Genomic DNA, 25977 nt, shown 5'->3' on the forward strand with positions numbered 1-25977 from the left:
TTTATTGGTACCATTGCATTATTTTTTGAGATGTAAACACAAGTGCGAGAAGGTTTGTCTGTAATGCCAGGCAAATTCTTGGATATATTGTTCAGAATCTTCCCATACAAGGATTATGAGCAAAACTTAATGGAATTTACTTTGAAAGTATTTATTTCTTGAATATACATAATAATAATAAACTATTTAGCGTCATATTAACGCTTTCCGGAATTGGCATGCTTTTAACTTTGTCGTATTGTGATGACTGAATCATTTAACATTGATAAATACGAGAGCAGTTGGAAAGGATCTCGGAATCAACACCAGATTCCATCACTAGCACTACGAGTTTCTCGCGTAGTGATACGTTATCCTTTAAGAGTTAACGCGTCCGTGCTCTCGGAGGTGATCTGCTACTGACGCCTCTATGTTGTTCTTCCCGTGTACTAAGTTGTGAGGATGGAAAAAATTGAGATTCGAGCAGTGATTAAATAATTCCTAAAGAAAGGTGTGACTGCAAAAAAAATTCACCCTGACCTTCAAAACACTCTGGGAGGGACTCTGCTCTTTCGTATTCAATCGTTGCTAAGTGGGCCAACGAGTTTAAGTTTGAACGGGCCAACTAAGATGATGATCCGTATAGAATTTGGCCAAAATGTACCAATACCCCAGAAATTATTGCAAATGTGCATAAAACGGTCATGGAGAATCGCCGACTGAAAGTGCGAGATATTGCGCAAGATGAGGGGATATCATCTGAACAGGAATACCACATTTAAACGGTGGAATTGGATCATCATCAATATTTCAATCCTAGGATTGGTTTGCTGTAGCCCTCCATTCTACTCTATTTAATGTCAATTCCCTCCAGCCCTCATACCTTCTCTGTTTGACGTCCTTTTTAATTTGTCCTATGTACATGTCTCTTGGTCTTCCTCGTGGAATCTTCCCTTCTATTTTTCCTTCGATTATAATCCTAATCAATCTATTGTGCCTCAATGTGTGTTCAATCCATCTATTTCTTCTTTTCCGTGGAGTTCTCCATATGGTCCTATCCTCTTCTACTCTTCTATATACTTCCTCATGCCATACTTTGTCTGTCCATTTCATCTTCAGCATTCTCCTCCAGCACCATGTTTCAAAGGCTTCTATTCTTCGCTGGTCCACTTTTCCAATTTTCCAAGTCTCGGAACCATAGAGCGCCATGCTCCACACGAAAGTCTTGACGAATTTTTTCCTTGTTTCTAGCCTTAGAATTTTTGAACATAGTAATTACCTCTTCTTCACGAATGCGTTCTTAGCTTGGGCTATTCTTCGCTTGATGTCGGTCGAACTTCTATCCCGTGTTATGCTGCTGCCCACGTAGATGAAGTATTCCACTCGCTCTAGTTTCACCCCTCCTATTGTGATATCTGCATCCAGCTTCTCTCTTCCTCACACATGGATTTTAATTTTCTCCTTGTTGATGTTCATATTATATTCACCAAGTACTTGATCGATAGCACTTAAAGTTGCTTGCCGGCCCTCTCGCGTTTCCGCCAGTACTGCGATGTCATCTGCAAACCGGAGCATGTTGATTTCCTCTCCATTTACCTTGACTCCTTTAATACCCAATCCTTGTGTTTCTCTTTTTGCCTCAACGAGGTACACGTTGCATATTGCTGTCGAGAGGTTGCATCCTTGTCTTACTCCACGTTTAATTTGGCTTCTATTTTTCTTCCATTTTTCCTTTAGATGTTATAACTAGATTCTTGTAGGGGTTAAAGATTTTTCTTCTGCTATTGTAGTCCAATCCAAGTACTTCTAGTATCTTGAACATCTTGTCCCATTAGACGTTGTCAAAGGCCCTCTACCAGTCCAGGAATGCCACACATAATGGCTTATTTACGTGTCACATTTTTTCGGCCAGAACTCTCTAGCTGAGAATTGCCTCTCTTGCTCCTCAGTTGTTCTTGAATCCGAATTGGTTTTATGAGGAGTTTCCTTCTATCCTTCCTTCTATTCTTCGGCTAATTATCCGAGTAAGGATTTTCGACACTTGAGTCACCGAGCTCAAATCTCTGTGTTCTTTGCATTAATCTGTTTTCTGTTTCTTCGTTATTGCAGTAATTATACTTTTCTCGAAGTCTTCTGGTATTTTTCCACAGTCGTAGCTATCTTTAGGGGGATTACTAGGATTAGGATTTCTCCATAGAGGGCATATGTCGCTTTGATCCCGAGTACCTTGATTATTTCTCCGTTTATTTTGTTAACTCCTGGTGCCTTGTTGTCTCTCAGGTCTGCCTCGGCTCTGTCGAACTCGCTTCTTAATATCTGCGGACCCCGATCGCGTTTACCTATCATGCCTTCATCTTTAATTAAGCCATCTTCAAGTGGTTTGGGAGCTTGATAGAGTACTTCCATGTATTCTTTCCATCTATTTACAATATCGTCGACATATATTAGTATTTGTCCATTAACGGCTTAGATGTTTAGCGATTGTGTTTCCTTTCTCGGAATTGCCTCTTCACTAGTTTGTAAGCCATCTCGTTATTTCTCTTTTTCATGCGGTCATTATTTTCCTCGCACCAGCTTTCTATCTATTCTCACTGATCTTCTTGCACTCTCGTATGACCAGGTTCCTCAATATTTTATTGAGGTCTTTTCACTCTCATTTATTGGATTCTTGTATTTTTTTCTTTCACCTGTGAGACCTCTTATTTGAGCTATTATCCATGGCTTCTTAGATATTTCCACCTTACTCACAAGGAGCTCATATGCAGCTTTGGTAATTACATTGTTCATTTCTTTCCATCGACCTTCAGTGCTGGTATTTTCATTATCTCCTTCTACTTTCCTTTCGATGGCTGTGGTGAACTTTTCTCTTGCGCCCTTTTCTTCCAGTATCTTTGTGTTCCATCTGGGTTGTTGAGTCGCTTTCTTTATCTTCTTGTATCGCAGTCTGCTGTCCACGATCACCAGGTTGTGATAGCTATTTATATCTGCGCCGGGGTACACTCTTACACTTCTTACACTAACTCTTACACTTCTTGCCGATTCACCACCACCAAAGAAAGCAAAGGCAATACGGTCGGTCAAAAAGGTGATGACTTCAGTTTTCTGGGATGAGAAAGGGATTCTGTTGATAGATTATCTTCCCACTGGTTAAAATATTACTAGGCAATACTACGCTAAAATCCGGGACCAACTATAGCAAAAGATACACGAAAATAGGCCAGGTTTGGCAAAGAAGAAAATCTTTCTTCTTTGCCAAAGTTAGAAAAAGTCTTTCAGTCAGACAATGCACCCCCACACACAAGTGTCGTTGCCATAACAAAAATACGTGAACTAAGATACAAATGCTTGCCATACCCGCCTTGTTCACCTGATTTGGCTCCATCAGATTTCCTCTCTTCCCGAAGCTCAAAATATTTCTCAGTGAACGGAGATTCTCTTCAAGCAAAGACCTAACTGCCGAAGTAGATTGGTATTGTTCAGGCCGTAATAAATAATATTTTCGAGATGGTTTCAGGGCATTGAAACATTGCTGGACGAAGTGAATTAGCGTACAGGGGGAGTGCATTGAAAAATCAAAATTTTTCACTGAGGTAAGTTGTTTATTTCTATTACATGCAAAGAACCTTTCTGATTGCCCTCGTAATATTTAACGAAAAAGTAGGAAGGAACGTAGTAACATAGAGCTAGCGAGGGAAAGTATATTACTTGTAGAAGTAAAAGCAGAACTGACGAACTTGGTCATTATTCAGGTACACATTTCAACAAGCGGAAATGGAGGAGGAAGTACCAAGAAACCAAGCGGATATAGAGGAAGAAGTCGTTAAGGTACACGACAGTTGGAGGGCAATACCACGGATGTTCCTAGATTTGAACATCAATAGGGATGGGGGAAAAGAATGCGACGTTAGGTGAAGGAAGTGAAGGTGTTGAGGTGGAGAACTACGGTTTCGGAACAAGAAATGGCCGCGGGAAGAAAACAATTGAGTTTTGCAGGAGCCAGTGGCTAATTATCACCAACACTTTACACTCCAAAACGGGGTATCGCATACAATTCAAAACAGGGTATTTGGGTTTACACTCCAAAAAGGGGTATGTGCATGCATGGAAAATGCCAGGCAATTCAGAAAGATATGATTTAGACTATTTTATGGTTAGGCAGACATATTGGAGCAGCGTTATCAATTTGCATAGTTTCCCGAGAGCGGATGCCAACTCAGATAAGAATTCAGTACTTATTAAGTGTGGCGTCTGATTAAAAAAGATGAAGCAGGGAAGGTGGTTTAGGAAATGACATGTAGAAGCATTAATTGGATTGAAAATAAAGGAATATCAGTAGGCGTTAGAGAAAATTATGAGTGAGGGAACAGAGCTGGCTACTATTGAAGAAAAATGGCAATATGTCAAAAAAGGGATATCGACAACCACAAAAGAAACTATAGTACTGTAAATAGGAAAAGTACAAGTAAATCGTTGACTTTGGACTAGACAGTTATAAATACGGACGAGAAAAGAAAATGCCTGAATGTAAATACAAAATTATGCCGAAGGAAGTAAAAAGAGGTAATTTATTAATTGAGACGGGTAAAACAGAGCAAAAGAAGCGTGGCCGAAGACGTAGTGCGAAGGAATGGAAAGTTTGCAGAGGAAGGGGTGCACTATAAATGAAGGTTAAAACACTATCGGGAAATAAGAGGAGAAAATCGCTGCAAACAATCAAAAATAAGTCAGGAAAAATATCCATTGAACAAGAATAGATCCAAGAGGGATGGAAGGAATATATAGAAGAACCGTATGGCATAGAACTTAGTCCAGCAATGTTAGACACAGAGTGAGAATATGACATAAATGAATATAGCTTGGGTCTAGGCTTACTCGACGGTGAGATAAAAAAGCCATTTAGGGAAATTAAATTAAACAAGGCTGTGGGGGCAGAAAACGTACTGCGGAACTACTAAAAGGTTTAGGAAAATGTGGTAGGAAGATTTTTTATAGACTAGTTCGTCGGCCTTTTGCGAAGGAAATTGACCTACAGATTGTGTCAGGTTGGTGTTAGATTCCATTAAAATGTCAAGGCTACATCATGTGAGTACTACAGAACAAAAAGTTTGGTTTTGCGTGAAATTAAAGTGGGGAACATCAACAAGGTGGACAGTACGGCATATACTTACATAGGGGATGATCATATTGAGTTCAGGAAGGGGAGAGTCATGCATTGCAATAATGAAGTCTTTAATAGAGAGGAACCTAGTATAAAATCAGGATGTATTTGTGTTTGATAAAGTGAATTGGGAAAAACTAATTAATGTTTTACATTAAATATGAATAGTTTGGAGGGAAAGGAGAAAAATTCGCAACCTGTACATGTCTCTCACTGCGCAGATGCGAGTGAGGGGTGGAGAGTCCGGATGGTCAGTGCTAATAAGTGGAGGAAGGTAGCCCATTATCACCGGTACTGTTCAACGTATATATGAAGGAAATGATTAAAGAGGCATGGAACGAACTGGAGATAGAAATAAAAGTCAACGGGAATTGCGTAAATCAAGTTTCCGATTACCAAGTTGAAGTTTGTCAGTCTGCCAAGCGGTTGCAAGCATTGATGGGTGAATTGGGAATTCAGTGCGATACATATGGGATGAAAATCAACATAAATAAAACAAAAGTGATGCAATTTTCCAGAAAGATACAGGCTGACTTTAAAATAGAAATAGGAGGGCAAAAACTAGAGCAGATGAAACAGTTTACGCATCTCGGGAGTGTGTTGGACCAAAATGGTCAAAGCAGGAGGGGCAGAAGAAGCGACGAAAAATACGACAAAAAAGCTTTCATAAGGAGGAGAGAATTGAGGATAGGGTCATTGAGTAAGGATAAAAGGTTCGTCAAAACATTGATATGGAGCGTAGGTAGACTTATGAATCCTAGTTATACTTATGAAGCTGAGTTAACTAGACTGTGCGGCGTGGAAACATGGTCTTCTGACTAGGATGATAGGCGTAGATTGGCGGCTTTTGAAATGTGGGTGGGGAGAATGATAAGGAGGTGAAGTGGACAGAAAGGAAAACAAATGAGGAGGTAATAGGTATGGGGAAGGAAAGGGGATTGTTGGGAGGGATCAAAAGGAGGTAGAAAACGTAGATGCATAGTATATTGTTTAGCAATGTGATGTTACAGACTGTGTTAGAGGGGAGAATGTTAGGCAAACGAGAAAGGGGCAGGAATAGAAAAGGGATGTTGGGCGAAATGAAGAGAGGAAGGAAGTATGAGGAAACGAAGAGAAGGATGTTGTAGTATAGGATGCTGGGTTTGTTTTGTTGGGAGAGACAAGATAATTATTTGGTAGGTTTTTTCCATCCTTCACGGTAGATTACCTATTTTAAAACATACAGTCATATTAATAACGATGTCAATATTTTCTTGTTCACATTATAGCCATGAAAATTTAGGCGTTAATACCAACATTCTATTACAATGATGCTACTCCGCACGTAGAAAGGTGATTCCTTGTCTCATAGCCATTCATCATGAATATTTCTTTATCCGTGCGTAGTGTAGAAGCATGTGCTGTTTTCTGGAAAAAATTGACTTAAGGATTTCAACGGAAATACATATTTTGAGATGCCTTAATATGTATTGGATCTAGGAGTGTGTATTCTACCGATTGTTTTTGTATACTAGCTAATATATTTTATAATGAATGTATAAACTAATTTTAATGCATGCATTTCTGATGCACTAACACCCCCGGCCACACCCACTTGCGGTTCTCGGGGTATTGTGTATATGCAGAATTTAAGTCGGCTGTTTAAAGTGTTACGCAGGTGATTTACATATATTTTATCCTTAAAACAGAGATATATGTGCTCATGGTCGCACAACTCAGTTCTGGGAGTGGGATTTTTAATCCAGCATTGGTCCAGCTTACATGTTCTGCTTACTGTTCCGCTGGAGGTGAGACCTAAAGCTCAAGTGTCAAGCTCGGAATGGCGTTTGACTAATCCTTGCCATTTGAATCTTTTCGGAATTCCCTTTGATCCTACATTTTTTTTATCTTTTGCTTAATAAATACAGCACTACATAAAATCAGAGGACATTTTTCGGAAAAAAGGTTTTTGAAGTGTTTTCATTTTAGTAATGAGGGACCGGCTATTATTATAAGTACAATCAATTTAGCTTAGGGCAATGGAATCGGAAAACCTATTTGGCGAGGGGAAAACTTAAGACTGTAAAGATGACTGTCGTATTTTTTCCCAGGATGTAACGAAATAAAACGGGCTATGGGAAATGAATTCTGACTTCTGTTGAGGACGTGACGGTAAAAATAGGATGGTTGATCCACTTAAGAGACGATCAAGATATTGCTGGACCTCTCATTACATTGAATAAAGAATGATAAGAAGAGTGAGGTCTTGATGATAGCATGAAGATGCAATCTCATAATTGGATAAGAAAGAGACCCCGCGAGCACTGTAAGAGAATAATTATCATTCTTCACCCTCATGGCGGATGACATGAAAGATCAACCTACCGACTTCTGGCCGTAGAGAAAAGGAAATAAAAAAGGTATTTGGATTACAATAAGCCCACAACATGGAAAAAGGAAAAGAGAACGTATTAATGTTGACCTATTGGATTAGATTTGTCGAAGTATGCCAAAATTGGGGTAGCTTGATGCTCGGTAATGAAACACTATTGGAGACTTGACAGGAATTCTACAAGGAAATTCACACTAAAACATTTCTGTTTCAAATTTACTCGATAGGTTCTGGTAGATAGGTACAATGATGAAGCCGACGGCGTCCTCATGTTAAACTTGGCTAAGTTATGTGGTGTAACATTTCCCTACGCAAATTAAAATAGTAACCACAGAAAAGCGACTTTCGAGATTCTCCCGCAATGTAAGATAATTAAGAAAGAATGCATTTTCACGGAGCTCGATATCCTAATTCCATTATTAGAAAAAAATCTAATTCAACCTTCGGTGAGAAACAGAAGAGATGGATGGCTTCCATCTTGTTTTTTAATACTACGCGAAGAAATGGATACAAAGAGTGTAAGAGAAAAGTCAGAGAGGAAAGAAAATGATACTAGACGCCCACATACAATGAAAGTAAGAGAGATAATAGAAAACAGCAGATAAATCTAGAGCATAAGGAAAGCACATGAGTTCTTTCTAATTGATGCTACCCGTCCAAGGTAGACGAGAGTCACCTAAACCAAATGAATATTAGTTCGAAAGCTACAACAAATACAGGAATTCCACCCCGAAGCCAGGGTTCGAGTACCAAGGATGGTAGCATTTTGGATTGGTATTTTTTCCGATCCCTAGTATGGTTCCAATTGGAAAACAACTAGTAGAATACGCTATCCTTCGAGTGGGATTTTATATTGCGGACCCTTTGGCGTCTTTGGTTTAGGGTTGGCTGATGCCCAGCGCTTGCCCCATGGTCTTAAATCTTGGCGTGATTTAAACGAGAATCACCAGGCATTTTGGTCCTATGTCAGGTAGGTTCAGGAAAATATGGCAATAGGTAATTCAGTAAAAAACGATAATGGAGAGCGAGTTATCCGCAGTTCAGAAAATATCAATTGTTAAACTTCTTTTTTCAAAGGGTTTTCACCAAATTTTCAACGAATGTCTCCGCTACATCACCAATTCACCACCAAACCGATGCCCAAAATTGAAATTCCACATGATGGAATAAAACTTTTTCTGCAAACATCTCTAACAAGTTTTCCAAGAACAGATAAAATCCCCATGGAACTACTTGTTAAGGAACTAGGAAAACGCAGTAGTAAAAGTTTACATACCTCATTCGTAACCTGAGAGGAAGGTTCTTGGACAAAAGTTTTGATTAAATCAGTATATGTTTCACAATATACGACTTGGAGAGAGATGTATGACCATATTTTAGCGCTGCAGTACAATAAGTATATAGTAATTTCTCACGCAGTTGAAATAGTACTAGGATCATCAGGAAAAGGATGTGGAAGAGGAAAATGATTAATTTTAGATGGAAATGTTTCGTTTCGGAACGGCAAAGGCAGTCATAGTGCAAGAGCATTACTCATAAAAAGAAATGTAGAATCAATAGAGTGAAATTGCAATTGGCAGTAAAGTGGATAGAATTAACGACTGAAGATAGGAGTATGCAGGAATATAAGCCGACTTGTTTAGAATATGTGCGTCCTATAGACTTCACAGGTATGGGTGGAAAGTCGTAGGTCACCATCACACGTACGTTTTACTCATACGTAAATGAGATGTTGACGGATTCATTGGAAGAGCTGATGGCAGGAATAAAAGTAGGCGGAGAATTCACATCATCAAGTTTACGGATAACCAAGCTTAAGTCAACCAGCTAGCAAAATGATTGCAACCATTGCTGAGGACATAACTAAATCTGTATAATAATAATGGGAGGACAATCAATAAAAATTGGACAGTGGCAAAGAAATTAACTGGTAATAGGAGTGTGAACTTAAATATTAAAATAGGAGATATAAAATAGCTACAGAAATTCAATGATCTAGGAAGTTTTTTGGATGGAGATGGTACATTTAGTAAGAACGTTAAGACGAAGCAAGACGTCAAGCAAACAAACAAGATTCTCTAACAAAGAGAAGAAAGTTTAACAAAGGGAGCATGGATAAGGATGTAAGAAGAATATTAATGATAAATTTGAATTGTGGCGTAGCTTTTTACGCGGAAACTTTGCCAATGAGGCAAAAGAAGAAGAATAGATTAAGGGCTTTTGAGGCGTGGGTGTGGAGAATAATGGGAAAAAATGATTGAAAGAAAAACAAGCGATAAATTACTAGGCATAGCGGGTCAGAATAGGGGGCTGTTAGGATAAATTTAAAATAGGCTGGAAAAGGGGCGTAGAACATTTTGCTGGGCGATGAAATGTGGGGGAGAAGGGGAGAAAGCGGAATGTAAGACATGTGAGTTAGGTGAAGAAAAAAATAGGTAAAGTGGTCGGAATGAAGAGAGCCCAGAATTGAATGGATATGAAGAAGGGTTTAAGAAGGGTGCATAGTGTCTCTTTGTATCGTGTAAGTTGAGAGCCATGAAAGTAGCAGAGGTTATGGCCCGTGTGGCTTACCTTATTTCAAGGATAAAACTGTGTATCTGAGATTGAAACTAAGAATGAATTAGAGGATAGTAATATCGCAGGAGTAAAACCGAGGAAGGAAGAATGAAGTTGATTTTGAGGTTAATGCGAAAGCAAATTCAGTCATAAAATTTCTGCTTACTATCTAACTATTTTCCATAATATGGAATTATGCTAATATTACTAACAATGCTGATTTTGTTTAAATCCCTAATAAAATCTATATGGAAACTATTGGTGTGGATTTAAATCATTGCTATTTTTCTTCATAAAATGAAAATATGCAAAATTTCGAACGGTTAGCGCTCTTCGCTCCATGGGTTGGTGGGCTGACACTCTAAGGGTCATTTATGACACTCCAACCTTCACAGGAGTCGAACTCTATTGCAAGATATTTCCCCAATTCTAGTACACTACAAGTCTTCTGATGATAGCCATGATTAATAATCACATATTATGCTCAACTCAATCTGGGTCTCATCTCTATTTCTCTTCGATCACTGCCCAACTTGTTTTACGTACCTTCACGCTGTGGATAAAATCATTAATTATTACTGAAAAACTATTAATTTTCATTGTGCTGTCTAGTTAACTGACATCTAGGGTAACACCAATATGGGCTCCAGTGGAATATTGAGTTTTGTGTTTACTTACTTAATATCTGGGTGATATTCAATTTCAAAAAAGGAAAATAATAAAGGAAAGGTAAATATTGTCGACACGCGATATTGATCAGAACAATTACAGTTCTATGCACTGTGAATTGCCGTTTGATATTCTCGTTTGGCTCACAGTCGGCAAAGTAATTCCCTTTCGTCACCTACCTATCGCAGTTTTTTGGGTATGCGAACCCTGATTAACCCCGTATTTGATAAAGGAACGGACATTTTAATGTTGCTTACATTTTGATTTTAATCAGGTTCAAAGCATAGGACGATCAACGAGATTCCTAAGGGGCTCTAATCTCCAATGACATCATTGATCGGGATTATATGCGGGGTGGGCGAGTGGGTGGAAAGGGGTGACGGGGTTATGCTCACCTCTTCTTCGCACTCCTCCTCCCGCCGCTCCCGCTGCTCGTCCCGCTTCCTCTGCTCCTCCTTCAGCCGCTCCGCTTTCCTCCACTTGGCTCGTCGGTTTTGGAACCACACCTAGTGGGCAGAAAAAAACAATCGTTGCAGCATTGAGATGACTTCACACTTTCACTCCAATGATTCAAGTTGAGGGAGCGAAAACCCAAAAAATAATAATTAATCTTTATTGGGGCGAGATTGAGACTTAGATATTCCCTTCTTCACATCCCTTCGTTTACGTCAGCAATCATTTCAGCAAAGAGTGTAGGAAATTTGTGCAGTGATGATTGGGAAATACGACATGAAATGTGTCAAATAATAATAATAAAAATAATTTTACGTTGTTTTATAGAAAAAATGGGTAGTTTGTGAAGAGATGCAAACAAATGTGGGGAAAGCGTGAGGATTGTGAACTGATATCCTTGGCGAAAAAACTCACTGCAAGAAAACACCCACACGGGCGGGCGGGAAAAACCTGCAAAACCTACCGAAATATGACTAATGTGCGGATATCTAATAGCAGTGAAACAGTGATACATATCATGAGAACCCAGGGAAAATTATACATAATCACCATACAAATGGGTGAATGAGTCAAGTGTAATGCAGATAAAAAATGATCCAAAGTTAAATTCGGATTTCTAAATATTGGGGATTAAGCTCGGCCCGAGTCATTTCCGAAAGGGATGGGAATTAGAACTGAACATAAGAAAATGAGCAGTTTTGAAATTTTGGAGCAAAAGAAGTGATGAACAGGATATAGATAATGCAATAGATGGCTCAGTGTTAACCACGGTAGTTCAAGTTAAACATTTGAGGGTAGTTCTAACACCACGCCTTTCATGGGGAGCACATGCCACGAGAATATGCGAATCCGCCTTAAATAAACTCGGCTTGATCAAATGGGTGGTGAGGAAATGTAATTCAATAGTTGCGGATAGCATTAATTTCACCTTATTTGGACCCAATTAGGAATACATGGTAAGTATTTGGGATCCATGGGAGGGAGCGTTGATAAAAGAATCGAATAAAGTTAAGAGAAAATCCGTCAGATTCGTCAAAAATTCTAACAATAAGAATACGAGTACGACAGGCATTTTAGAGGAATTAGGCTGGGAGCCGCTGGAGGCGCGAAGAGAATAAGCGAGACTTTAGCAAGGTTCAGAACACAGAAATTTGACTGTGACACAAAGGGAATTGTTATGGCCTAAAACTATTTTTAGACCAAAATTTTTTAGGTAACTTAGACTACAATGGTGAGTTTAGGGAGATGGACTTCAGTGTAGGGTAATCCCAAAGGTACGCGACCCAACAAAGAAGAAACAAAAATTTTGGAAAAAATGTATTTATTTTTCAACACAATCTCCTTTCAGCTCTATACACTTTTCCCAGCGATTTTTAGTAAGTCTGATACCATTTTTATAATAAGAACTGTCTTGCTCCTCAAAATAGCCATTAACTGCCGACATCACTTCTTCACGGTTGGAAAATCATTGACCACCGAGCCATTTTTTCAAGTTTGCGAACAGAACATAATCCGAAAGGGCTAAATCTGGTGAATAGCGGGCATGAGGTAGCATTTCAAACTTTAATTCATGAATTTTAGTCATTGCAACAATGGATTTGTGGTCTGGTGCATTGTCTTGATGAAACGACAGTAAATGCGGCCGCTTTTGCTCAATATCTACGGTCAAACGTTGCAATAAGCTCGCATAATTCTCGCCATTGATAGCTCTTCCTTTATCAAGATAGTCAATGAAAATTATTCCACGCGCATCCCAAAAAACTGACCCTATGACCTTGCCTGCAGATGAAACGGTCCTCGCCTTCTTTGAAGCCAGTTCTCCCTATTGAATCCATTGTTTTGATAGTTCTTTTGTCTTTGGTGGGAAGTAATGGACCTATGTTTCATCTATGGCTAAGAAATGGTACAAAAAGTTTGCTTTGTTACTGTGAAACTTTAATAAACACTCAATTGGAACATCTTCACGACACTGGTTTTGCTCGAGTCTGAGAAAACGCGGCACCCATCTTGCAGAGAGCTTTCTCATGTCCAAATTTTCAGTTAATACCGCACTTTTTGAAATGCCTACTATGTCTGCAAGCTCGCGCACTTTTAGTTGATGATAATCCAGTATCACTTAGTAGATTTTGTTCGCCGTTTCTGGAGTCGTCACCTAATTAGGTCGAACAATGCGATGATCTTCTTGACAGCTCGTACGGCCTGGTTTCAACTCTGCTACCCAATATTTTACTGTTGTAAACGAAGGAGCAGATTCACCCAGAGTAGAATCCAGTTCAGCTTTTATATTGGTTGGGCTGAGGCCTTCCAAATAAAAGTATTGCATCACAGAACGATGACGATGAATTTTCTCCATTTTCACAAATTCACTGAAAAAGTTCACTATTGATGGCTGCCAAACAAATACTAAACAACGTAGCGTCTTCAAACTTGAAATATATGTTTTTTAGATTGCGTACTTACTAATATAGTGATATTTTTCAAACAAATACAGCCATCTCTAGGTCAGGCCGGGTATTTCTGGACCTTCCCATGCAGATAAAAATATACATTCGTTATTTCCTCGGACAATCAGGAATCATAATAGTAAATTATTGAAGTCATAATTTAAAAAATCGAATTACACGCTTGGAAAAAATTAAACGCTACGCAGGCATCTGGTGCATTCTCAGGCGTATGTGCATGTGAAAATTGGTTGCTTGTATTTGTATTTCCATATATATAAACTGGAGTAAGTTTTGCATGGGTATATTCGTCCATCTGCATGTGCATTGGCATGGTTTGGTTTGTTTTGTATGCAGTTGCCCTTTGTTTTACGGGTGTTATCCTAAAACCCCCCATCACACACCCTTCCGGCGGTTTACGGGGTATTTTGTAGACGTCAATACTAATCGGTTCATTTCAATTTTTGTTGTTAAATATGGTTGGATTTAAAGTCAAAATTTAATTTTTCACCAGTGTTCTGTGGTATGGATGGAACGTATGACATCATATATTTAAGCCTAGGATTCAAATCCGGGTGGTTTCTCTAGACATTACCAACTTTTTCGAAGTTCAACATTTTAGACAAGTCAGACTGCTTAAGATTCTTTGGGCGGCACGGAGATAAGAACTGCTCCCCCATTGGCCTTTTTTACGTTGCGAGATTTAGCCAGCCCAAGGTGAGAAAAGTTTCATCGTCAGCCTTATCGCACAGATCACCGAATAAAAAAATTAATTGATTCAGTGCGGAGAGACTTTTCAGAAAATCGGAAATCGTATGCAATATCCAATACTGGAATTCCTGAATTTTCACCTAAAATTATTAAAACGTCGACTAGTTTTTCCAGAGGTATTTTGATGTGATTTAATTTTGGTATTCCGCCTTATTATTAAGTTCCGGATTGAGTGGAGAGGATGAAAAAGAAGAAGTGGCTGGAGAAGGAGATTCACTTGAAGTGTGAACTTCAAAAAAGTCTGGAGGATTACAACGAGTAATTACTGACGGGTAATTATGGTGAATGTGAAAATCGATCGAAAAGGGGGTTTCCGTTAACATTGATGAGGGATGAAGAGTATACTTGTATTAAGCTGCATGATGTGGAAGGAACAGACTAAAATAAAATGATTCCACGAGAAAATGTTATCATTGCAATTAATTTATATTTGTCTAAGTTCGCAATCCTAGAGTTAGTTTCACGTGTCATTTAGTATCTAATTCGTCTCTATAAAATAAATGTATTCCCAATATTAAGTTATTATTTAGAGTCAATTGTTAAAATAAGGCTGTTTGTGATCACACGAAAATGACGATGTAAATTATTTGCTGAAGAAATATGCCCCACTTAAATCTTTGGACTAACACATTAACTATGGTTGTGAATAGGAAAACTTGTTCCAAATATTCATTTTAGAGGCTGAAAATGTCTATTACGCACCATGTTGAGTGAGTTAACGTATCCTTAAATGATTTCCTAGGCGTTGCAAGAATTACGAATTATCAAAAATTTGTTTGGAGAACATCGCATTAAAGTAATGGAGACGTTTTCGCTTACCCCAAAGCTAATTCAAGCTCACTTCATCTCTCATTTGAGAGCACACGTACGTAATGGATTTACTTTGAAAAAGGCTGTATGTGCAGAACTCGCAATAGAGAGCTCCCTTGGCTTTGGCCCTAGCAACATTCATTCGAAAACATAGAGCTGCTCTAAATCCTTACCTAGGTTTCCGTCCACCGTCCTTGCCTTCCTCCTCCAACTCTCCTCCTCTTCCTTCTCCCAAAGACGCTAATGACTAAAGCCGTCGACGGGACACTAAATTATGCAGCATCAACAACAGAGGGTAGAGGGGTTGGTGCGGAGGGGTGGGAGTTAGAGGGAGGCGCGCCGCCTACCCTTTCTTCACTCCCACCCGCCCACCGATGCTGCCCACGCTCTCCCTCGCCTTCTCCCCTCTCTTCCACGCCCCACCAATGGCTATAAATTTCGAGATCCACGCTAATCCCAGAGACACAGTCGTGCTCTCCACCTGCAGTACTCGTTGTTGTGCGGAAGAGTTGACGCCGTTGTGCTGTGTATAAAGCAATTAGGACGCAGGTACTTCACGATTCCAGAGAAATCCCTCTTCAGAGATATCATACATCTTTCGGAACATATTATCACGACTCTTTTTTATACTGTTCGGAATGGGAATCGGCTCTGATGATCGCTCATATTGGAAAACGATGCTGAATCGACGGTAATGGCACCATGCTGCTACGGAGAAGATGGACACTCACTTTATAATACTTCTTCATCCACTGCAGGGACCGGTTTCAGATTTGATTACACATCCGTTTTTCCTTTTCGCCAATTTTTCTCTTATTTTCCAAGGAATCTAACAGGCATGACCAATGGAAAACTATGAGAATGACTATCAAATTTTTGACTATGCGAGGGTAATTGGAGTAGTTCTCGGAATGGAAGAGAAATTAACGACTTACCTAGGTGAACCTTTTTTTATTTATCAATGTAGTCTCCCTTTACGTTGATGCAGTTCGTCCAGCAATGTTCCAATATCCTGAGCCCATCTTGAAAATTGTATTTCTCAGGCCTGCAAAATACCCGTCTACTTCGGCAGTTAGATCTTTGCTTGAAGAGAATCTCCGTTCACTGAGGAATATTTTGAGCTTCGGGAAGAAATAAAATCTGATGGAGCCAAATCAGGCGAATAAGGCGGGTTTGGCAAGCATTTGTATCTTAGTTCACGTATTTTTGCTATGGCAACGATATTTGTGTGTGGGGGTTCATTGTCTTGATGAAATATGATTTCTTCCTTGTCAAACCTGACCTTTTTCCGTGTATCTTTTGCTGTAGTTGGTTCCGGATTTTAGCGTAGTATTACCTAGTAATTTTTTGACCAGTGGGAAGATATTCTATCACCAGAATACCTTTCGCATTCTAGAAAACTGAAGCCATCACCTTTCCGACCGACCGTATTGCCTTTGCTTTCTTTGGTGGTAGTGAATCAGCATATTTCCATTGCTTTGTCTGCTGTTTTGTCCCCAGGGCATGGTAGTGGTCCCAAGTTTCATCTATGGTCACAAACCGGCGCGTAAAATCTTGTTGGTTGCTCTTAAAACGAGTCAAACATTGTTCGGAAATTTCCATTCTGATGCGTTTGTAATCCTGAGTCGTGGGAACCAACTAGCAGATAATTTTATCATATCCAATTGCACAGTTAAAATGTGATGTACCCCTTTAGATGATATCTATGCATTTTCAGCGATTTCTCGCACTTTCAGTAGGCGATGAATTCTCCAATGAGTCCTCCATGGCTATTTTATACACTTTTGCAAAACTTTCTGGGGTATTGGCACATGTTGGCCGAATACTATGCGGATAATCATCTTAGCTGACCCGACCAAACTTAAACTCGTTTGTTCACTTAGTGAAAGTTGAATTAGAAGGAGCAGAGTCCCCCGGAGTGATGTGAAAGTCAGCGTGAATTTCCTTTGCTTTCACATCTTTCTTTACGAAGTATTTAATCAATATTAGAATCTCTATTTTTCCATCTTCAAAAGTCACTACACGGGAACAACAACAGAGAGGCGTCCGCACTCCAGATCAGATAACCAAGCGTCCAGGTATTTATCTCATTTTACCACTTACTCGACTGCAGAGAGTAGCTCAGAACTCATCCCTTCCCGCACACCAGGCCTACCACACACTTTTCTACCCTAATTGGTAGTCTACTGGTTTACCAAAATGCCGATTTGCGAAAATATTATTCGTCTAAATTTATTTCATAGGGTTCGGGAGCCTAATTTGCCAAGTTTTTGCCAATTTTTACCAAAATTTTGGCAAAAAAATGATAGCATTGCTAAAATTAGCGCCGAGATTCGGAGTGAAAACGTGTGAAGTAGTGTAACGAAATTCTAGAAAAATACCACTCAGTACGTTCGTTCATTTTAATCACTTTGTTTTCTGCCGCGGTGATCTAGAGTACAGGAGTGCATCACTGGTGCTGATTGAACTTCCTTCAGGGCCTCTCAGTGAATACGGAGCGCAAATTGACTCGCAGTGACTGTTACAGGTGTATGCTACTAAAACTTTATGTTTTCTTAATGAATTTGATTTGGTGCCTTTTGCTCCCGTTTCATCTGAACCCGTCCGCTGACTTTTATATTGGACGCCCCCATACTTCACTCGTGCTTTTATTCATACGCATCAGCTTTCGGAGAGCCAAAAGTGAGCGATGCTAAAAGGTAAATTAAATCAAAAGCATGAAAAAAAGCGCCAACTAATTTTGAACGCAAATTCTGAATGCGTTTGACGGCACAAAGTATGAAGTAGAAATAAGTCAAGCATCGCACCTGTGATTTTGAGGGCTGGTCAATAGTGCACGTCCATTTTGGTGCTTAGGGTGATTCGAAATTTGAACTCAGTGACGAAGGGATTTTTATCTAATCGGCAATGGTAGAACGAGTAGGGTGGTCGAAGAAAGTTAAGAAGGAAAGTGGTTCAACTTTCTTGGGGTCGTGTGATATATGTAGTACCGTCCTAATTGCGGCCGATTGCCTTCCTCTTTGGAAGGGCGACAGGAATATACGAGTGAAGATGAGGCGGAGGTGGCCCGTCAATCCATCCCGAGGTCGCATGACCTTGACCCCTTCACAAGTAGGATGTAATTTGGGTCACGTGGTAGACCGAGAGGAAGACCACTAGCGATTGAGCACGGCCTGTGCCGGGAGGGGAGAGCGTTGATTGAGAGGGGACCGCCACTATGAAGGGGCAATCGTCAATTCACGCAGCAATGATTGAGTTGCTACCTTGCAGACCCTGTTACGACTGCCTGGATTCTCTCCCATCACGTTCGTGATGACACTATGCAAGGCAAACAAGGTTCTGATGCCCGTTTGGAGCAGGTTTGCCTCCCGAATCAAAGATGAGAATGAAACTCACCGGGTGAAACATTGATTTGAGTAAGCATATTGTTGATGAAAGTTCAGATAATACCTCAAAGTTATTATAGGAAAGATAATATAAGTTATATTTATAATAAATTTACTTCAATTATCTAATTTAATAAAGATAAAAATTAATATTTGTCTGGGACAATTCACAAGATAACTTTTCCTTTATCTAGATAAGGAAATCCGGTATAAATGAAGCGAAATGATTGCAATTGTCTTATTTACTTATTCAATTACATGCTCGACTTGAGGATCGATTTGATAGATATGAGTGGGGTTGTGTGAGAGTGTATTTGACCAAGTATTGTTAGTTTAAGTTTTTACGTATTTAAAAAAATAAGGCAAGGGTCTCGGAGGTTTCGATCTTGGTAATACTTCATTCAATTAAGTTCAGCGAGATTCAGCTACTTGATAAACAGGGATGTTCACATTAGTGGAGAGAATACAATTGCTGACAGTGCAATTATCATGCAAAATGATAAGGACGAAATAATTGAATAAAGTAGCTAAAGAAATTCTGCGATTAGTGAGAATAGATGTATAAAGAAAACAGCTGCTAGGAGATGATGTGCGAAGTCATTTGAAAAAGGCACATTCCGAAGAAAAGGGCGAGGATCCCAGCAGCAAGGATCCCAGGTAAGGCGAATGATTTTTACTCTCTGAAATTGTTGCATTAAAAAGGCACGTTAGCTAGCGGTAGAAAAATTCACAATAAATTCTGAACATGAAGATTTGCAAAGGATAAGCCGGCGTCCGAGGAAATGAATGCGTAAAGGGGCTAACTGTTAGAAGGAATGGATGGAAAAACATCAAATGAATCATAGAGTTGATGCTCACTGATGGTTAAAAAAAGTAATAAGAAATGTTTTAAATTACAAGGTTTGTGTGCTACAAAAATTTACTCTTTATTCTTCTTAGCTAGCCTTCGAAAATCTTTGTAAAATTTTTATTCATGTCTCTCTGTTTCCCTATGGCAAAATTTACTCTTAGTATTACTCTATAGGACTTGCTATCCTATCTATCTTCCATCATTATGCTCCTGAAGCTATTTTATTTTAGGCTTTGCTAAACGAATGTCCCAAATCATCTTATCGACTTCCACAGCTTTCATGTACCACATTTCTCCTACCTTCAGTTCGTTTTGCACATTTTACATTAGTTTTTCAATTCCAACATCGTATTTCAATTATTCCAAATCTTCTTTATTCCGTTGATGATATATTTTACAGCTTAAATCGTATAAAACTATTCAAAAAATCACTTAAAATTGTTTTCGCGCTTAATTTTGTACTGCTAGTTTTTTCATTAACTCTTTCGATGAAAATATAACTTTAGTCATTTCAAACATTAACGGGTGTTCAGTTTTAACTATTGTATTATAGAAAATTTTAAAAATTCAGTAGTCATATCAAACTAAAAACAAGGTTAAAATTTCATTACTTTGAACAAAAATGAAATAGGAAATAATGTGAAAAGTTCTTTTGCATCCAAAATCAACTTCTAATATCAAAATACATAAGCTTTAGATACATTTCAACGTTAACTATTAAAAAAGAATAATTTTTGTATAAGCAACATTAAACTAATATCGGAGTAAAACATTTTAGGGAAATAAACAGTCATTTCACATGCAAGTCTTGTAATCCTTGCATAAGCAGAAATTTTCAATTATTATTCAAAACTCCTTTCGTGTAAATTATGGTTACATAGTTTTAATTTTTGGTTATCCTGATATGGATTAATTAAAACTAAAGAGTGTAATAAAAAAATTAAAAAGTGCAATGGGTTAAACGATCAATCCTTGATTTATACTCAAAATATCCTGATTACCGGACCTATGCAACCTCAGCCTTCGAAATCGAAGGTCGATGTCATATCTTCTGGTTGTTTCATAGATCTCAGATTGGAATTCCACATACATGAATGTGATTCTCCCTGGCAGAATTTTCTTCAACATTTCTTTTATATAGTTCGTATACTGTGCGATACGATTTCACCGTATAAAGCGTACCAAAAGTCGAATTGCATTCGATATTAGCGCTCGTGACCTGAAAACATGAGGGTTACAAACAGGGAAGATCTTCATGGCATCACACATAGATACATAACCAGAAGCCACTAAACGAGATTGCGCGATATACAAAATAAAATCATTGTTTTATATGAAAGGTAATTTTTTCTAACACCTGGAGGGAAAAATTTGAGATGAATTACTTTTATTCAAAAGACTCGGTGCCTTCGGGTTTGACTGTGTCCTAAATTACAATTAAATGATATTTGGAAAAAACGGGAACAGAAAACCTGATCTGGCTGATGAAAATTGAATGATAGGAGTAATTTGGTGAGCAGATCATTTTACGTTATAATTTGAGTAGAAAGTACTTGTATGTTGTTTTGATCGATTCGATGCCATTTTCTGTTTGTACCTGAATAAAAATTTTAAGAAAACGATCAGGAAAAATGCTTTTATAGATCATCGGACTAATCGAGTACTATGGGTCCCTTATATCGGATATATATCTTATATCTAGCTATAGATAGCTTATTATAGTATAGTTATTATAGCTTATTTATAGGTATTTGATTTTGACTGCTCTTTATCTATCTTTACGGTTTTCTTTAAGTCGTTTCAGCTGAACAACCTAAAGTAATGCTAATGAGTCCGAAGCTGAGAGTGAAGGTGTCATAAATTGACAAGTTATTCAGCGATTATGTCACACAATGGAATTTCCAGGTCGCTAAAATCAATCATTTTGTTGTGAATAAGGAATAAGCCTCTCTTATGAGAGTTCTTCTTGGTAAAATGAAAACTCTTAACAAGCTGAGTTCAATTTTATACAGCTGTTCTCTTCTCAACTCCGGCTTCCATAATTTTCTTCCCCATTGACTCTTCTACTGTAAATCACCCAATATAAAAGTCGCGGTAGATTTTGACCTGGGATTTGCTATGAGTAAAATAAGATATTCATAATCATTTAAAATACATTCTGAGCTTGCAAAAGAGAGGAAATACTTATTACAAAGAATTCCCCCAAATACTTTACAACTGTATAAATGAACACTTGCCGTTAGTTTAATCTAGCGATTCCAAGAAACTGTGTTGATGCTGCGACAGTAACCTTTAATGGAGTCATCCGCTAAATGTATCCCGGTCATCCCGGTTAAGACGAATGAATTTTACACTCTGATATTGTTGCATTGTAATCTAGCAATGTTTCTGCCTAATTAAGGGCAATGCTTATTTAGCTATTTCCATTGATAACATTCGATATGTTCATAATGTATTATCAAATTATAGTGCGTTAAACATTGGCTTCAACAGCTATGATTATTAGCGTAATATCCCTTAAGTACATTGCTATGTCATCTGTTTGAAACGACATCTTTATTAGATAGGCTAAATAGAATTTCCTTACCTGTTCCATCCGTGGAGTACGTATTTGATTCATCAAGTTAGAGCTTTAATGATTAAACAAGTGTCACACAGGAATAATTTATTGGCATTGATATTTTGGTTAATTTAACAAACAAGTGCTTTTGATGACAGTTCCGAACTGATTATGCATGTACGAGTCCAAAAGTAAAATTATTTGCAAAAAAAATTATAAAGTGTTGTTTGTTATGTGAGTGATCGCCTCTCGATTCCAAAAAAGTAAGAGGTATTGGTAGACCACCGACGGTGAAACCTTTAATTTGAATTTTAATCAATTCATTAAATAATGAACTATATTTCCTTAAAATATAATATTAGAATGAACGCACTTAAGTATTAGCATCATAAGTAGAAAACAGCAAAAGGAAAATGACAATTTTTTGTGTTTAGGTTCTAAAAACTAACATTTGAATTAGAAATTAACTTTGCTGTCAGTATATTTACAGCGTAATCGCATTTAGAAGAATTTTTCATGAACCAGAAAGTTGGATCTACGTATATCTAAACCGGTAAATGGATCCTGAAAAGTGATATTCAGTTAAAGCATGCCTTTCGCCGATAACGGATACAACTTAAATAAAATTTCAAGTTGAAGTAGGTGAAAAATAATTCTACAATTTCAATTTCCTGGACAGATGAAAAGTTAAATTAAGGGACAATATTCGATGAATTGAACTAGTTAATCGTTCTCAACATTGCGATAAAAATGCCTGCAGTAAGAAACAATGGGCAATTCAGATCGCGGTAATCCATCGAAATATAAATATCCATGGAATTCATGAACATCTTACCAAAGGATCTCATTATGAAAAAAGATATTCAATTGAAAATAACTCGCATGGTTAGTAACGAAATTCAAAATGAAAAACTCGGGCTCGCAATCTTGGCCAGTGAAAGCCAAAATCGAAAAATTATTATCTTCCGAAGTTATAAATGGAAGCAGTTAAAATGATACTATAATGTGATAGATTCGGGAAAAGGGATTAGAGTAGACTCATGCATGAGCTTTTTTGAGGAATTCTTGATCCTGATTCCCCCGTAAAAATTCGGAATATGCGCGCGCACAACGCTAGATCAAAGAGCCAGCGAGAGCATCATTCGCAGGGATGCCAACGGGATCACGGATATGCAGACATCGAAGACTCCTCGATTTGAGCCTCAATGGCTCATATGGTCGCCTCACATTCCAAAGTGTCCCCGCCGTCCGGAAACATAGGGCGGGAAGCCAGCATAATGGGACAATGGTCGCAATGACGGGATCGCGATGTTGCTTCCGATATAGCGGTCGACGGAATCGTACGGATGCTAAATAAGACGCGTGCAAGGGAGGAAAAATATCAAACAACTCAAGGGTGTCACTCAAAGCTCCATTTGCCATTCAAACCTCCCATCCGCTACCTCCCCAATCCATTCCAATTACCCCTCCCACTTCTCCGGTACCTCCCTCCCCACACACCACCCGGAGCCCCGAACGAAATCCCTTAGGAGGGAAGGGGGGAGAGAAGGAGGAGGGACGTGGGAGGGGTGGGTGGAGGGCCGCCGCCGCTGCCTTACGGACCCCCCTGCACCTGCGCCTCCCCCTCCTCACCCGCAGCCCCCCGTCCCCGCAACCCCATTACCCGACATCCCCACCTACCCGCTCGATTAGATTTACAAGTGGAGATCCAATTAGGCAGATAATGAGAGTGAGAGAGGAGTGGGGGGGTTGGGAGAGGGGTGAACACAGAGAGCATATCATTAGCGGCAATGAGTTACAAGGGCGGGAGAATGAGTCTGGGCGGGAGGGTGAGGGGTTATGGAGGGTGGGGGTTGTGGGGCGGGGAGCAGGTGGAGAGGGAGGGTGTCGAGTTTCTGGCCCCGAGGGGTGAAGTGCATGATGGGAGGGCTGGCGTGCGCCCCCCACTCCCCCCACACCCTCTCCCTCCACCCTTTCCCCCCGGGGGGATTCCATTGTGCGGCCCACAAGGGCAAATGAGCACGCGCCCCCCATGGGTCGTCTTGGGAGAAGGGCGAGGGGGGTGGGGGGGAGGGTAGTCGGCGGCAGGCAGGGTGGCAGGCGTGCTTCCCTCGGCCAAACATCATCCATCCCTCGGCACACATCAACCCCTCATCCTAACCCCTCTCCCTCCGCCGCTGTCGCAAATCCTCCACACGCCGCTCCGCACACACACGCACACACCCATACACCGCTCTCTGCCGCACCCCGTACTCACTCTCCGCTCCCCCTTCCCCAACACCCCTGCCCGGCGCATCTCTCTTCGCTCCAGCGGCACTTTATTCCCGCCCCTGCGGCCGGGGGAGTTGCGACGTCACGATACATCGACGCTGACGGCGGCCCCGAAAACATCGAGCCGCGTCGGTCGAGAGGAGGCCATTTGGCGAGGGAGCGCGGGGGAGAGGTAGGGGGTTGAACGCCCCCTTCGCTCTCCTTACCCTTGCGAATTCTGTCAAACGGGTCCACGTTAGGATTGCCGCCTCGCGCAAAACGTGTGATTTTGGCGTTTTCTTTTTTTCGAATGTATCGTACGTATTTTTCTAAATATTTCAGAATAAAAATTTCGTGTTCACAACAATTGCGTATTTTTCTCCTTATTCGAGAGAAATCGATTTTTATTGTAACCGTGGTTTCGTAGAGTGTTTCATATTTATTCAATCAAAATTAATATCTTCTAGAGCGAAACATCTACCAGAGTGGAGATAATTCTCAATGATCTTCATTTTCGAATAATGTTCTAATTTATTTTGGCTCGCTCGTCATGGATATGAAACGTCTTTATATAATATACCTGTATGTATGAACGTCAATTTTTTATTATTGAACGCGTTTCGATCCATTTCTAGATCGTTTCTATTATCTTGTAAAAGTAGTTGTGATGTGAATGAATTTCATGTACATACTATATATTCGGCACCGGAACCTAGCTGTTTGATAAAACTGTTGACATGCAATTATGATACAAGCATTGCTAGGCTTTTTATTTGAATCAAATTTTTGAAAATTTTTATTTCTCTAAAATTTCCCTTTCATTGAGCCATAATTAATCACCCTAGAGTAATTAAGTTAATTTAATTGGATTTTAAATGGAAAAGTTATGAGTTAACGTGAACTCATTTTGAACGTTTGCACTTTATATAAAGCAGACGTGAAAAACAGCTAGTGGAGCAGTAATTTAATCATCATCACGGGTCATGAATCCGCGTATTGATTTGCGACAACTCTCCAAGAGATCTTGTTCCATTGCAATCTCTTCATTCCCTCATAGCCTTGCACTGGAATCTCTCCCATCACTTGCTTCTCCATAGTTCAGACGCTTAGTCTTCCTCTGGCGTTTTTTACACCTATGCTTTCTTCAGTTACGGTCTTCAGCAAACTGTCGTATATGAGGGTGCATTGAGACAGCCATCGCTTATTCTGTGCAACCTCTCGATTATTTCTCATCCAATTTCCTCCCCTGCTCGTATCTTCCAAGCCGCTGAAAAGCTAATTCCGTACTTTCAAATCCCATCAAATTACAAGGGTGTAAGGTTATGTAACACAACTTATCGTCCCCTGAGGATATCCTATCGAAATTTAGATTAATTTTTCCCTCATTCCCTTTGTGAAACTTACCGATATGTATGTTCAGATGGTTATTTACACGTACTCCGTGTCTTTTTGCACACCATTCTGTTTTGATCACCGGAGATGCTGACCCATGAAGGTTATTTTTTATCTTCTTCACTGTACGTACTCCATTTTACTCTGCCCAACTTCTACCCTATTATACACACTAGAGGCCTCTGGTAGTCCATCGGGTTGGATTCCATGACCGCGATTATGAATCGGTCCATGGTCTACCCCTATCACGGTGATCATGTAAATGATTTACAAATGATGCCTTAGTTTACAAAACATGCTCTCCTCAGGTTTTGGAGAACCTCAACAACCT

At 39.5% G+C, this 25977-nt stretch overlaps 1 protein-coding gene across 1 annotated transcript in view; it reads right to left on the minus strand.

Annotated features, from left to right (window-relative positions):
- The window catches only part of LOC139686162 (diencephalon/mesencephalon homeobox protein 1-like), a 188581-nt gene that overhangs the window by 70655 nt on the left and 91949 nt on the right, over window positions 1-25977 (minus strand). Inside the window, exon 5 of the mRNA XM_071583346.1 lies at window positions 11129-11239. Coding sequence (XP_071439447.1) covers window positions 11129-11239 — 111 coding nt within the window. The remainder of the gene's footprint in view (window positions 1-11128; window positions 11240-25977) is intronic.

Source organism: Hetaerina americana, unplaced genomic scaffold (genome assembly GCF_022747635.1).
Source record: "Hetaerina americana unplaced genomic scaffold, ioHetAmer1.1.p SCAF_13, whole genome shotgun sequence".
NCBI classification, from domain to species: domain Eukaryota; kingdom Metazoa; phylum Arthropoda; class Insecta; order Odonata; family Calopterygidae; genus Hetaerina; species Hetaerina americana.